The sequence below is a fragment of the Camelina sativa genome, chromosome 14 (genome assembly GCF_000633955.1).
Source record: "Camelina sativa cultivar DH55 chromosome 14, Cs, whole genome shotgun sequence".
Lineage (NCBI taxonomy): Eukaryota > Viridiplantae > Streptophyta > Magnoliopsida > Brassicales > Brassicaceae > Camelina > Camelina sativa.
In genome coordinates this window covers 7,995,175-8,009,179 of record NC_025698.1, presented here as the reverse complement: position 1 = coordinate 8,009,179, position 14,005 = coordinate 7,995,175, and the positions used below count along the sequence as shown (strand labels likewise).

The 14,005-nt window shown below is 31.7% G+C and overlaps 1 protein-coding gene across 3 annotated transcripts; it reads right to left on the bottom strand.

Annotated features, from left to right (window-relative positions):
* LOC104740380 (F-box/FBD/LRR-repeat protein At1g16930) lies at positions 9,944 to 12,221 on the bottom strand. Of its 3 annotated transcripts, none has more exons than XM_010460950.2 (5): positions 12,046 to 12,221; positions 10,953 to 11,891; positions 10,726 to 10,866; positions 10,322 to 10,626; positions 9,944 to 10,222 (listed from the first exon to the last, which is right to left on the bottom strand). In XM_010460950.2, the coding sequence occupies exons 2-4, from the start codon at positions 11,874 to 11,876 to the stop codon at positions 10,339 to 10,341; spliced, it is 1,353 nt and encodes a 450-aa protein (XP_010459252.1). In that variant the 5' UTR covers positions 11,877 to 11,891; positions 12,046 to 12,221; the 3' UTR covers positions 9,944 to 10,222; positions 10,322 to 10,338. The 3 variants fall into 3 exon arrangements, with proteins under 3 accessions (XP_010459252.1, XP_010459253.1, XP_010459251.1); XM_010460951.2 differs by having other exon boundaries at positions 9,944 to 10,185; XM_010460949.2 differs by having other exon boundaries at positions 9,944 to 10,626.

Genomic DNA, 14,005 nt, shown 5'->3' with positions numbered 1-14,005 from the left:
TTTGGTTGTGCTTTTGTGTGAATGAATATACTTGATCATAGAGTGGATCTATATATAGAGAACGGAGATGGCCGAGGTCAATGGTAATTTATTTGAGTTAGGTACATATGAACTAAATTGGTGAGTAGTTCGTATATATTAATACAGTGATTGTGATTGTAATTTATGGATCAATTCATAATTTGCATTTATATGCGTTCATTTGTGTTTGATAGACAAGGAAATATGTATTATTCACTTTATTTACTTGTATTTATATTTTTTGGAGAACACTCTTATATACTATCATGATCTTTGTCCAATTTTTTATGTGGATATTGTATCAATTTGATAGGCAAGAGAATATGTATAATTCACCTACCTTGTATATATTGTATAATCAATGAATGGAAAGAGACAACTCAAATTACTAAATAATGTGGTATCATAACCCCCGATCCACACATTGTCCAACCTTCAATGTGGAATTTCTAATAGTGATTTTTAAAAATATTTGTAACAGCATTGTGCCCTTGTAACTCCAAGAAGACTAGACAAAAACTCAGGTTACATGCTTGTCATCACTATCTTATTAGTAAATATTCGTGCAAAAGATATATAACATCGTCTCATATTAGAATGCAGCATATTATTTAGCATTATAATAAAATTAGCAGAATTAAATTTTATACACGAAACATCATTAAGAAAAAAGAACAATATTTCTTCTTTTTTACTTTCACCACTACAAAATGTAAAAATACTAAACCAATTTGTTTGCCATTATATTCAGTTAAAGATATATGTTCAACATCTATCTTCTTAATTGAGATCTTTAACAAAAAAGAAAAAAGAAAAAAAGTTCATGATTGAGATGTTCCCTAAGAGACAAGAAAACTTAAGAAAGTGCTATTTTCTTCATAGTGCATAGTCGATGAACACTTATTTTCTATGACTCATTATCAGTGTGGTTCATTACTATGACTGCTTTTTGTTGTTGGAGTTTTGTGTGTTTAACTGTTTATAGGAAAATTTTATCTATGGCGCATACAATTATATATATATATATATATGCTTTTAAATCTTACTTTTCATACTTCTTCTTCTCTATTATTGATAGCTTCTAGTGAAAACATAAACACAAAATGTTTTAGATAATTAACGATACATCAGAGAATTTGGTTTTAGATAATTAACGATACATCAGATAATTAACGATAAAACGGATGATCCAAGTCGACGGTAAATCTCTGGCTGCGGGTTAACTGGTACCATGTGCTGATCGGAATCATCCGGGGGAGCTGTGTGACCCTTGCCGCTTAATTGGACCCGAGGGTGGGTAGTAGATTGCCCCTGGGTAGGGCACGAAGAAACAAACCCTTGCTTGTATTGTAAGGCACTAGAACCTTTCAAGCTTCACAAGATTGCAAGACAAAACTAAGAGTTAAAATCAGTAAGAAAACAATCGAAATGGAGATCATTGGACGAGCAATTTCCTTTTTGCATAAATGCTTAATTATTATAGAATAAAGTTATCCGATTTTCAAAAAAACTTGGGTTAAAAATTGCTAATAAAAAAGAAATGTAAATATATTTTTAGATATTCGAAGAATCACATAGTTTGTTTGGCATAGATGCACATATCTGCCAAGGATCTACCGCGTACCTTATTTGTTATACTCATGATCAACCTTGTATGGAAATGGAACCTTAAACTCAAGTGTTAAATTGAGATATACGAAGCCCAAGAACTAAAGTTCGCGGATATACGTACGAATCTCATGACATGTATTCATATAGTTTATAATTTCAGCGTACGAGAGTAATACTGGCCGCCCGGGATAGATATATATCATGTGTTGTTAGTTTGATGACTCTTTTGACGATTCGAATCTTTCTGGCTCAATACGATTTAAAAACAAAAAACAAAAGCACACGACTTCACATGCTTGAATACTTTAAGAATTAAGATTATAATCATATTTAATATACTCATTATAGAAATATTGATGGTTTAGATCTTACTATTTGCAAAATATTGCAAAATTGATGATATATCTCAATATGTGGAACGCCGAGAGCGTCAAAATTGATGATATATCTCAATATATGGGACGCCGAGAGCGTCAAAATACCGAGGGATCTCGATCCTCGTCTCGTCATGCCCAGAAGCTATTTCATTCTCGGTGCGGTAGGACTAGCGCATTCACCAAAGCTGTCGTTGCAAAAACGACCAACGACCGCATATCGCTCTTCTCCATCCACTGGTTCTGTCAAGGCGGACTAAACCTCACCAGCCTCGACGTTGGAGGGAAATATGTGGCTGACGAAGAAATTCGCAGAAGAATGGGGAAATGGAGCGAAATCCCAGAGCATAAAATCCCAGAGCATAAAACTCCCTCCAAGAGGTTGGAGAAGGGGAAGGAGAGGAAATGGAGGAGGAAGAGTTCCATTAGTGCCAAGCTTGAAGCTATTTCATTCTCGGCTTCAGTAAACAGCTTTGGGGAAAGACTAAACGGAAAATTAACTAGAGGATTATTTACTTCTTAACTATCCACAACAACTCTGATAAGTTTGATAAACGCCACAAGAGAATCAAGCCTGAATGCAATAAGCAATAAGTGCATCTAAAGAAAATAAAAGGATTATGGATACTTCAATCAGAATAGGAGGATCTCTCTCTCAAACACCTGATAAAACAAATTAAAAGAGTAAGTTTACTACCACAGCTTCGGTGATTACTCATCCCTGCCTTTGGAGTTATATTCATCGTGTGAACTAATTGTGCATTTTATTAGTCGACTAGAAATTTCATATATATGAGTATCCACAAATGATTTTTTTCCACCAAATTAAGAAATATAGTACTTAAATTATCTTCAATAATACAATGAGTTATTTATTTTTTCTCAAATTTTATAAAACGTTAATATAATTTCTTCTTGATTGTTTTGTCTTATTTATAAACAAACGCAAAAAGAGCTTCATGTAGTGTTTTTTAATTTGTTATTTTTTGAAATTTCATGTAGTTGAAGACATATTTTTAATATTCCATAACATACATATTTATTTTGAAAGGAAAAAAAAAGACATAAAAGTGTAGAATATTGATTTATTATCACTTAGTGACGCACAACATAAACAAATCTATTATGGCGGACCTACATAGGAAATGGGTGGGTCAACTGACCTGGTTAAATTATTGAAATAGATATTTTTGCTTGTAAATTATTGAAGTTTCTGCAGCCAAGTTGGTTTTCCCCTCTAAGTGTGACACCCCAAACCCGAGTTCGATTCCCCAATACCACACAAAAAATTGTTTTTTCCATTTCAACTGTTTAAAAAAAATTATTGACCCCCCTAAAAAAATTTCCTGGGTCCGCCCATATGACATATATGAAGCGGACAGACTCAAACATCTTCATAATCATAATAAGAGGCAGATACGATTATATGATAAATACTATTGATATTTAATATTATGAAAAGAAATCGACTACATATATGAAGTGTAAACTCGAGAATCAATTAATGTGGCTAATGACCCTCGCCCGGGCTAGGGGAATCATCCGGGGGAGCTGTGTGACCCTTGCCGCTTGGCCCTGAGGGTGGTACATTGCCCTTGGGTAGGGCACTAAGAAACAAACCCTTGCTTGTATTGTAAGGAACTAGAACCTTTCTAGCTTCAGAAGATTGCAAGACAAAACTAAGAGTCAAAATAATCAGTAAGAAAACAATCGAAATGGAGATCCTTGGACGAGCCATTTCCTGTTATTGCTTTTATTATATAATCCTAACTATTAATTAGTTGAAGCGAGAAAAAGTTTTGGGTGTTTTTTTTGTATTTGGCTTTGCTTTTGTGTGAATGAATATACTTGATCATAGAGTGGATCTATATAGAGAACGGAGATGGCCGAGGTCAATGGTAATTTATTTGAGTTAGGTACATATGAACTAAACTGGTGAGTAGTTCATATATATTAATACTGTGATTGTGATTGTAATTTATATGGCACAATTCATAATTGCATATACTGTATATGGAAATATGTATTATTCACTTTATTTACTTGTATTTATATTATTGGAGAACACTCTTATATACTATCATGATCTTTATCCAATTTTTTATGTGGATATTGTATCCTTAATATGATAGGCAAGAGAGAATATGATAATTCACCTGCCTTACTTACTTGAAAAACATTTTTGTAAGTACTTGTATATATTGTATAATCAATGAATGGAAAGAGACGACTCAAATTACTAAATAATATGGTATCATAACTCCCGTTCCACACATTGTCCAACCTTCAATGTGGAATTTCTAATAGTGATTTTCAAAAATATTTGTAACAGCATTGTGCCCTTGTAACTCCAAGAACACTAGACAAAAACTCAGGTTACATGCTTGTCATCACTATCTTATTAGTAAATATTCGTGCAAAAGATAAATAACATCGTCTCATATTAGAATGCAGCATATTATTTAGCATTATAATAAAATTAGCAGAATTAAATTTTATACACGAAACATCATTAAGAAAAAAGAACAATATTTCTTGTTTTTTTACTTTCACCACTACAAAATATAAAAATACGAAACTAATATGTTTCTCATTATATTCAGTTAAATATATTGTCCAATATCTATCTTATCAATTGAGATCTTTAACAAAAAAAAGTAAAAAGAAAAAAAGTTCATGATTGAGATGTTCCGTAAGAGACAAGAAAACTTAAGAAAGTGCTATTTTCTTCATAGTGCATAGTCGATGAACACTTGTTTTCTTTGGCTCATTATCAGTGTGGTTCATTACTATGACTGCTTTTTGTTGCTGGAGTATTGTGTGTTTTAACTGTTTATAGGAAAATTTGATCTATGGCGCATACAATTATATATGTATGCTTTAAAATCTTACTTTTCATAATTCTTCTTCTCTATTATTGATGGCTTCTAGTGAACACATAAACCCAAAATGTTTTAGATAATTAATGATACATTAGAGAATTTGGTTGTATATAGCAGATTGAACATTATCTTCTATATACAAAAGGTACAACTTGTGTTTTCAGATAGCTAATTTTATTTTTGGTCAGACAGTAGCTCACCGTAGACTGAGATGAGAATAATTAATTTATAAGAATAAAATATATATATATATATATATAAACTTGTGGAGAGATTTTAAATATAATGGGAAGAAAAAAATAAATTTTTTTATTTGTTTAATTTCAAAATTTTAAAAAGTTTAGTAAACAAAGAAAAAAAAAGTGGTTTACAAAATTTTTAAAAAAATAAAAATAAAAAAGTCTGATTGGCAAATCATTGGCTGTCAATACTTTTATTTTTTTTAAGTTTTAAAAGTCTTTTATATATCCTCAAATAGGAGTGAAATCAGAGTTTATATATAAGTCTGAACCTCGATCATCAGAACCACTACGCTAAAGAGGAGTGAGATAGCGATATTGGAAATAGAAGAAATCGATTTTAACAGTGAAAATTGTTTTTTTTTTTTTTTTTTTAACGGTCAACCATTATTAAACCCACAAAGAGCAGATTACAAACGTGATTACAAGCCTTATTAAACCCGGATACGTCGTGTATGAAGAAGAGCAAAAGAGGGCCCACCATATTTCTTCTCGTTTCTTTTTGTTGCTTCCCGCATACGTGAGCTTGCAATCAAAAGATTAAGAGCCAACCAGTGGGTAGAGCTTAGGTGGGTCAACTGACCGGGTAAAATGTTGAAATAGTACTGTTTTGCATGTAAAGTTGTAAATTTTCAGTAGCATAGTTGGTCTTACTTTAATTGGTTGACTCCCAAACCTCGGTTCGACTCCTCCTCCTACACCAATTGTCTGTTTTTTCTATTTAAAAAGCATTAAAAAAAATTTTTATGACCTGGGTAAATTTTTTCCCTGGATCCGCCACTGGAGCCAACCTTCTACAGGTAAAACTGCTGCAATTAAATTAGATTCATCAGAAGACAACTCAAACTAACTCCTAGTGGAAGCTTCGTCTAAGACCTAAAGGAGGAGAGGTCTTCAATCCTAAACGTAGAGGACATAACGACGAAGAAATTACTCCATCCATGAAGAAGTATCAAGTTGCTTGTTAATCCAAGCCAAAACAAACGGGATTTGAATAAAGTTTTGTAGAAAGAAGGTAGAAACAAAATCCTAACTTAGTCGATAATACAAAACGAGCTAAGAAACTAACAGCGACTAAGTAGGATATCAAGATCCGATCAAAGTCGGAAAACAAAAACAAAAGGTATACAAAATTCCGGTTAACCGGAAATCGCCACCTCTCTCTCTAAAAGATGAACAGTGTGATAAGAGAGAAAGACTTTTTCTATTGAGAAATCAGTTTTGACATTAAATACTAGACGATTATATGTCTACGTAGACAAACAAAAAACTTTATTAATGTTATAATTTTATTAGTTATATATTTTAACTGATGTGTCTAACTCTTACTTCAATAAAAAAGTTAAGGTGTTAACACTGAAAAGAAACACATTTTATTTTTTACTATATTGATCATTTGTCTACTTTTCCTGTAACAGTAAAAAAAAAAAAAACCATATGCATTGCAGCATTGGTTTATATATACTTTAACAAAAAAAAAAAAAAAAGCATTGGTTTATATAAAATTGCATGAAACAATCATGTGAAAGCTATAATTCGCCAATCTAACAACACCACGCACTCGAGCACCCGACTCTTGGGAGTCATTACGCCAACAATCCCAATATATCACCCCTACGACTACGACCTTACCCATCAGCCAAAATCCTCCACACAATGAATGGTTCCATATAACTAAATTTAATAGAAACAGTCAAATTTATTTATTTACTACTAAAAAAGAAAATACATTATCTCTAGAAAACATAGGTTAGATAAAAAATACGATATGGAATAGAAATATAATTAAATAAAAATATTGATGAAATGAACTTGCGAAAATCGTCTCCATCAACTAAGCGAGACACTGTCCATTATTCTTGGGTCGTCCCTGCGAGAATGAGTCGCTGAAAATTAAATCTACTGTTGAATATATCCCACCAAAATCCAACAATATCTCCTGTGTTGTAAATATGTCGCTGGAGAACCATACTCCACCCATGAAATAGATAATTTCCATTTTCATGTTTTTGTAAGGTAAGAGTTGATACAATATTAGTTTCAACATCGAGAAAATTAAAATATCCTGTGAAAGTACCATTAGTCAAGGTGGATAATACTTGCGTTGTTACAAACTCTTGGGGAAACGTTATTGTATTACTCAATTCTCTGTCTATGTCTGATGGTGTCAACATTACCAGGATGTTCCATGGGCTTTCTGCATCAAACGGCTTATATGGATGTTGATCATCATCATCTGCCATGAGTTCGAACGCAAAATTATATGAATATATCGATTTTTTAATGTTCTTTACACTGTAGAAATTTATGTAAGAGTTGAGTTAACAAAATTTTACATGTTGAGGATATAATTTTACATGTTGAGGATATATATAATGACAATAAGTTGTATCGAGTGGGTAATTGTAATTTTAGATCTTGTGACTATAAAAAGATATGATTTTCTTTAATTGAATATCAAAGGATTCTTTTTTAGTTGAACTTTCTATCTCTTGACCAAAATAACACTAATTTAATATCATTTTTATTTAATATGACAGATATATATATTTGTTGTAGTTAATTAAATTATAACACTTGTTAAAGTACACAAATTTTATCTTACAATAATAATAAAGTAAACCTAAAAATATCTCTTTGTTTCTGATTTTTTTTATTACATTAGATAATAATAAAGTAAATCTAAAAGTATTAATTTGGTTACTTCCTTTGAAAGTATATCACTTTTTTTTGTTTTTTTAATATATACCTCTGTTTGACAAAAAAAAAATGATCCTCTTTCTTTGAGTATCAAATGATTCTATTTTAGTTGAACTTTCTATCTCTTGACCCAAATAACACTAATTTTATATAATTTTCATTTAATATGACAGATATATATTTTCTGTAGTTAATTAAATTATAACACTTGTTAAAGATTTTTTTTTATCTTATAATACTAATAAAGTAAACCTAAAAGTATTACTAAAGGGAGTGTATTGAAACAATGATTTTGGAGGATTTTATAGGATTTAGTAAATTTAAAACTTTGATAGATTTTAGGGAAGTTGATATGATTTATGGTAAAAAAATTTCAAATCCCACCTAAAACTATGAGATTTGGATTTCTGTATTTTTAACTAAACAAACCCTCCAGAATCCCTAAAACTTATTAAAATCCAAATCCATAAACTGTTTTGAATAACAGTGGATTTTAAAATTAAATCTCTAGGGGTGAACCTAAGTATTTTTCAAAATTAAAAACTTAAACCACTCTTTAATAAACAAATAATATTGAGGTTCACCTTTAAGTAGGGTGAACCTCTTCATTCACCCCTTATAAAGTAATGAAATAAAATCTGTATACATTATTATAAATTAAAAACTTAAACCGTTCTTTAATAAACCCAGACCGACATATAATTTCGTTCTACTTGTAAAATCTAAACTCTAATCATCACATTTGTGAACTCAAACCGACATATAATTTCATAAATAATATGGTATCATAACCCCCGTTCCACACATTGTCCAACCCTCAATGTGGAATTTCTAATAGTGATTTTTTAAAATATCTGAAACAGCATTGTGCCCTTATAACTCCAAGAACACTAGACAAAAACTCACGTTACATGCTTGTCATCACTATCTCATTAGTAAATATTCGTGCAAAAGATAAATAACATCGTCTCATATTAGAATCCAGCATATTATTTAGCATTAATATAAAATTAGCAGAATTAAATTTTATACACGAAACATCATTAAAAATATATATATATTTCTTCTTTTTTACTTTCACCACTACAAAAATATAAAAATACGAAACTAATTTGTTTGTCATTATATTCATTTAAATATATATGTCCAATATCTATCTTATTAATAGAGATCTTTAACAAAAATGAAAAAAGAAAAAAAGTTCATGATTGAGATGTTCCGTAAGAGACAAGAAAACTTAAGAAAGTGCTATTTTCTTCATAGTGCATAGTCGATGAACACTTATTTTCTATGGCTCATTATCAGTGTGGTTCATTACTATGACTGCTTTTTGTTGTTGGAGTATTCTGTGTTTAACTGTTTATAGCAAAATTTTATCTATGGCGCATACAATTATATATGTATGCTTTTAAATCTTACTTTTGATACTTCTTCTTCTCTATTATTGATGGCTTCTAGTGAAAACATAAAACTAAAATATTTTAGATAATTAATGATATATCAGAGAATTTGGTTGTATATAGCAGATTGAACATTATCTTCTATATACATAAAGTAAAACTTGTGTTTTCAGATAGCCAATTTTATTTGTGGTCAGACAGTAGCTCAACAGAGACTGAGATGAGACTTTAACTCCATACATCTGGTGTACAAATTGGGCAGCCTAAGATCAGTATCTACATTGCCAGATTGTCAACAAACTTGATTGGTTGTAGATCCATGATCTTTAGACAAGGCAAAGAAACTGAGTCCGGCTATTTAGGCAAGCTAACGCCATAGAGTTTCAAAGGATACCAATCTCTCAAATGATGTGTAAATGGTTGAAGGTATCGTAACTCTGTTGAAAGTTCTGCTTAATGCGTTTATCGACAGCTGGTTCAAAGTATTGTACCCATTTCCAACAAAACTTAGCTTAACTCTCTGTAAGCACAAGTTACTGTTCAAACCTATAAACCAATTGAGAAAATTGACCTTAATTATCAAAATCTTTGAAGCCATTGATCACCAAATCCAGTCCAGGCACAGATTGCCAAAAATTTCCTCATCTACGACATAAAGGCTAGTGTCTTGACCACACCCTCCCTGGGAAGATTGAAAAGTACACACAAAGCAAAGATTCTGGTAATTGGTTAATCATATCTCACTCTCACCAAAATGTTCACTTGATTTTTTTATTCTTACAACTCCAAACACCAACAGAGTGTTATAGTTAGGTACTAAGTAGAAACAGGGTGTGTAAATAGAAAGTTCACTTGCGGTCAAAAAAATAAAAAATAAAAGAAAAGAAAGAAGGGAGTTCACTTAATCGCCTGAGCTTTTTCTGCCTTGAAAGAAAATTACATTACTCCTAAGCAGCTCCTGCAACGATTTCCCATTACATAGAACACAAATTGGTCTGAAAAAGCTCAACAAAATTTCCGCGATTACTGGTTAATTAAAGGACGCAAACAACTCTTGATTTCTCTGTAGATCATTGGATACAGAACTGAATTACCTTGTATGCTGGCTCAGTTAATCCATGACGACTTCACACCTGGTAGAACTCCTTGGAATCGATTTGATTTCATTGATGATGTTACAGAAACTCGCACTTACTGTCAGTTTCTTGAGAGCTGCACCATTCTCTAAAAAATACTTTGCTAATTTCATCTTACTTGATGTTCCTGTGAGTGGTCTCCCTTCCTTTCGCATGTTTACAACATATGGAGCCTTCAGGTGAGCAAACTCAAGAGATGATAGGAAACATTGTGGCACAGATGAAAGATCAATCTCCTCTGTCTCCGGAAGCAAATCAAATTCCTGATGATATATATAACCAAGGGAAGTTTTGAGTTTTTTTTTTGTAAATTATAATTCTCAATGTGATTTACATGAGAGCATAGGTAAAATGAGACGCACCAGGATGACAGAGTGTAGATTTGGGCAGCTCTCAAGGAAGGCTGGCAACATTTCCCACGAAGTTTCTTGGAAGTAAGCATGCAAGTGAGACAAGTTGGAGAATTGAGGTAGCTGTTCAATCTCGCAGTAATCATGAATAACCTGTACAGCGAGAAATAAATGAGAACATGAGATCAATGAGATAACGATAAGGTTAATGTTATTGAATCAACCATGTATATATTTACATTTAGAGTCTCAGCAGAGATGGTCATGTCGCTGACTGTAGCTAAACCGGTGAGAAATTTACCAAGCATAGCTAACTTGGAAGAATCATCTGTATCTAATGGCTCACTATATTCCACATTGAAGAGAACATCAATGTCTACCTTTGGAGATGGACCAATACTGTGTATAACGAAGCTGTCAGATCGGTGATCGCTGAGATTCATATATTCAAGTCTTGGAGCATCAATTGCAACAACATGATCTTGACTTTCATAGCGCTCAGAATCTATCTTGAAGCTTTTCAGTGACTTGGAACGCACACACACAACTTCAAGACAATCATTGGGATCACGGACAATGGTTAACTCTTCAAGAACAGGACAGCTTGATATCAGACTCTCCAGAGTAGAATCAGCATCATACTTGACCATATCTAGATGCATAACCTTGACAGAAGGTAACAAAACAGACTCGGGACGATTCAAAACGACGCGGTAAAGTCGTAAGTCAACTAAACTCTCGCAAGAATAAAGAGATTGAGGCATCTTAACAATCTCATCGTCATCCACATCACTATGAACATTAAAACGACGAACCCTACGCTTAATCACAGCATCGATCCAAGACTTGAAACGAGAAGCATCGTGCTCATAAACCTCATAGATCAGCTTGAAACTCTTCAGGTACTGCTCATTTTCAGAACCTAGAAACTTATCTAAGAATCTCACGAAAACATCATCCTCAACTGGGAAGTGATTGGAATCCAAATCCAACGCAGGGACATGTAACCATAGATTTCTCCACCGTTTGGATAAAACGCTGGTGCGGACGGATTCCTTTGTGGAGAGATCGGAGAGAATCTGATATAACAAGGAATCAGGTAAATTGCTGATCCTATCAGAAGAGTTCCTCTGCTTCTCTTTGACAGAGGTTCCATCATCCATGTTTGCCTTTGAACTCTGAATCACGGAGAAAGTATAGTGTTAAGATTCAATCATGTAGAAATAACAATTGAACTAAGATCAATCACAAATCTGTTAGCTAACATGCCTAAAAAAGTCAACTCCAAATCTCCAGTAAAAAAAAAAAAAAAAAAAAAAAAANAAAATTTACCTGCAATTAAAGAGGGCGCGGGAGGTGTCCGAAGAGATGACGGCGAGAAAGGAAGAATAATGAAGAAATCGGCGTCAATCTGCCGGGGAAATGGCACAGAGATCGTCTCGCTTGCTTTTTGACATTCTAAAGATTGCTTCTGACAATAATAGTCAACTCAGTACTTTTATGATTTTTTTTTTTTTTTCCTTTTTCTAATTTAGATTTTATTGATGATATAAATCTAATTCCAACAAGCAACCCCATGAAACTGTTGATTTCACAAAAGTAACTTAGCTCAGACCAAATAATTGAATGCTAAGGTTTTAACTTTAAGTTCCATAAATTTCCGATTTTGTATTTAGAGACGCTCAAATCTAGCTTCATGTTACTCGACTGTTAACCATAATCAAAGATTACGTTGACTACTTGTAATCTTGTTTACTTTAAACTTTATAATCTGTTAACCATTATAAATAATACTAAGCTTGAATTACCAAACGTTCAAATTAAAAAAAAAAATATAAAATTTAAATATTATAATTAATGAAATTTTTAAAAGGTGAAAAAATATTATAAATATTTAATCTCTATGAAAAGTTTAAGTATCATTAATATTTTACTCTAATTTTTTTTTAAATATTACAAGTATTTAATCTACATCTCAATTTTAAAATAATATAATATTTAAACTCTATTAAAAATTTTAAAAAATAAGTATTAATACATATTTAATTTTTAATTTTTTAATATTTTGAAAATATATTATTTATATATTTTTATGTTTTAAATCTCTTACAAACTGTAAAACATGTTGTTGTGTATAACTTTATAGATGATTTGATAGATTACGTGGTTGAAGCCGTGGTTGAAGTCGTGGTTGCAAAAACGACGAACGATCATATCTCTCTATTCTGCATCCATTGGTTGTGTGTGGATCGATTAGATCTGACAGAACGATCGTATCTCTCTATTCTGCATGCATTGGTTATGTGTGGATGGATTAGATCTGACAAGCCTTGACGTTGAAAGAAAAAATATTCATGCCATTCCATGACAATCTTACATCATTCTTGAAATCTTTTTGACAAATTATTATCGATTAAAATATTTTTACTCTTAACGTAAATTTCAATATAACTACGCAATTTTCATAAAATATTTTGTCAAATTCTTCTTGTTTGATGTCCATATGTAACATGCCTTCATATAAACAAATGAGAGTTTATTTTGTTCTATCTGCGTACGATTTTCAGTTTATGATAATATAACCAAATAAAAGTTTAAATTTTTAAGAATAAGAATCTAAAAATAAGGTGCATCAGGATGAGGGATTGTAGATTCGAACAACAACCATGAATGATTAGTGTTACAATCAACCCTATTGAGAAATGTAATGCAAATTGTATAAGTTTAATGTTATTACACAATTCACTTTTTAATTACAAAAACTCAAAATGATTTTGCGAAAAGCATATAGGTTTATTCTCTGAATCCGACAATAAAATCATCAGTCAAAATCCTCCGACCAACAACAAAAAATTCCTCACTTTTTAATATTATTTATTTCGAAATGAAATTAGTCTCTTAAACATCCCATTTCAGTAACAAAGTAGATACAGTATGTGGTTCACACGTCAATGTTTTTAAGTTTTTCTCTGTATTGAAAATTAATGGTTAGCTTTTAAACTCTATTAATTTATTCTAGTAAAAAAAAAATCGAATTATTAGTTTTTTTTTTAAGTCACCAATGGAGTCGTTAGTTTATGTATTTTGTGACAGAATAATGATCTAGAGACATATTTAAAAACAGTTTGAATACACGGTATCGACGGCATTTATGGCACTCAAACCTTGCTAATACAGTGATTACTCTTATTTAAACCTCTCCCACATATGACTATTAGACTTTAAGGGTAAAAGTGTAAAAAGCCAAGACAGATGTAATCACTACAATCACCAACGCGCACAGATAGATCAA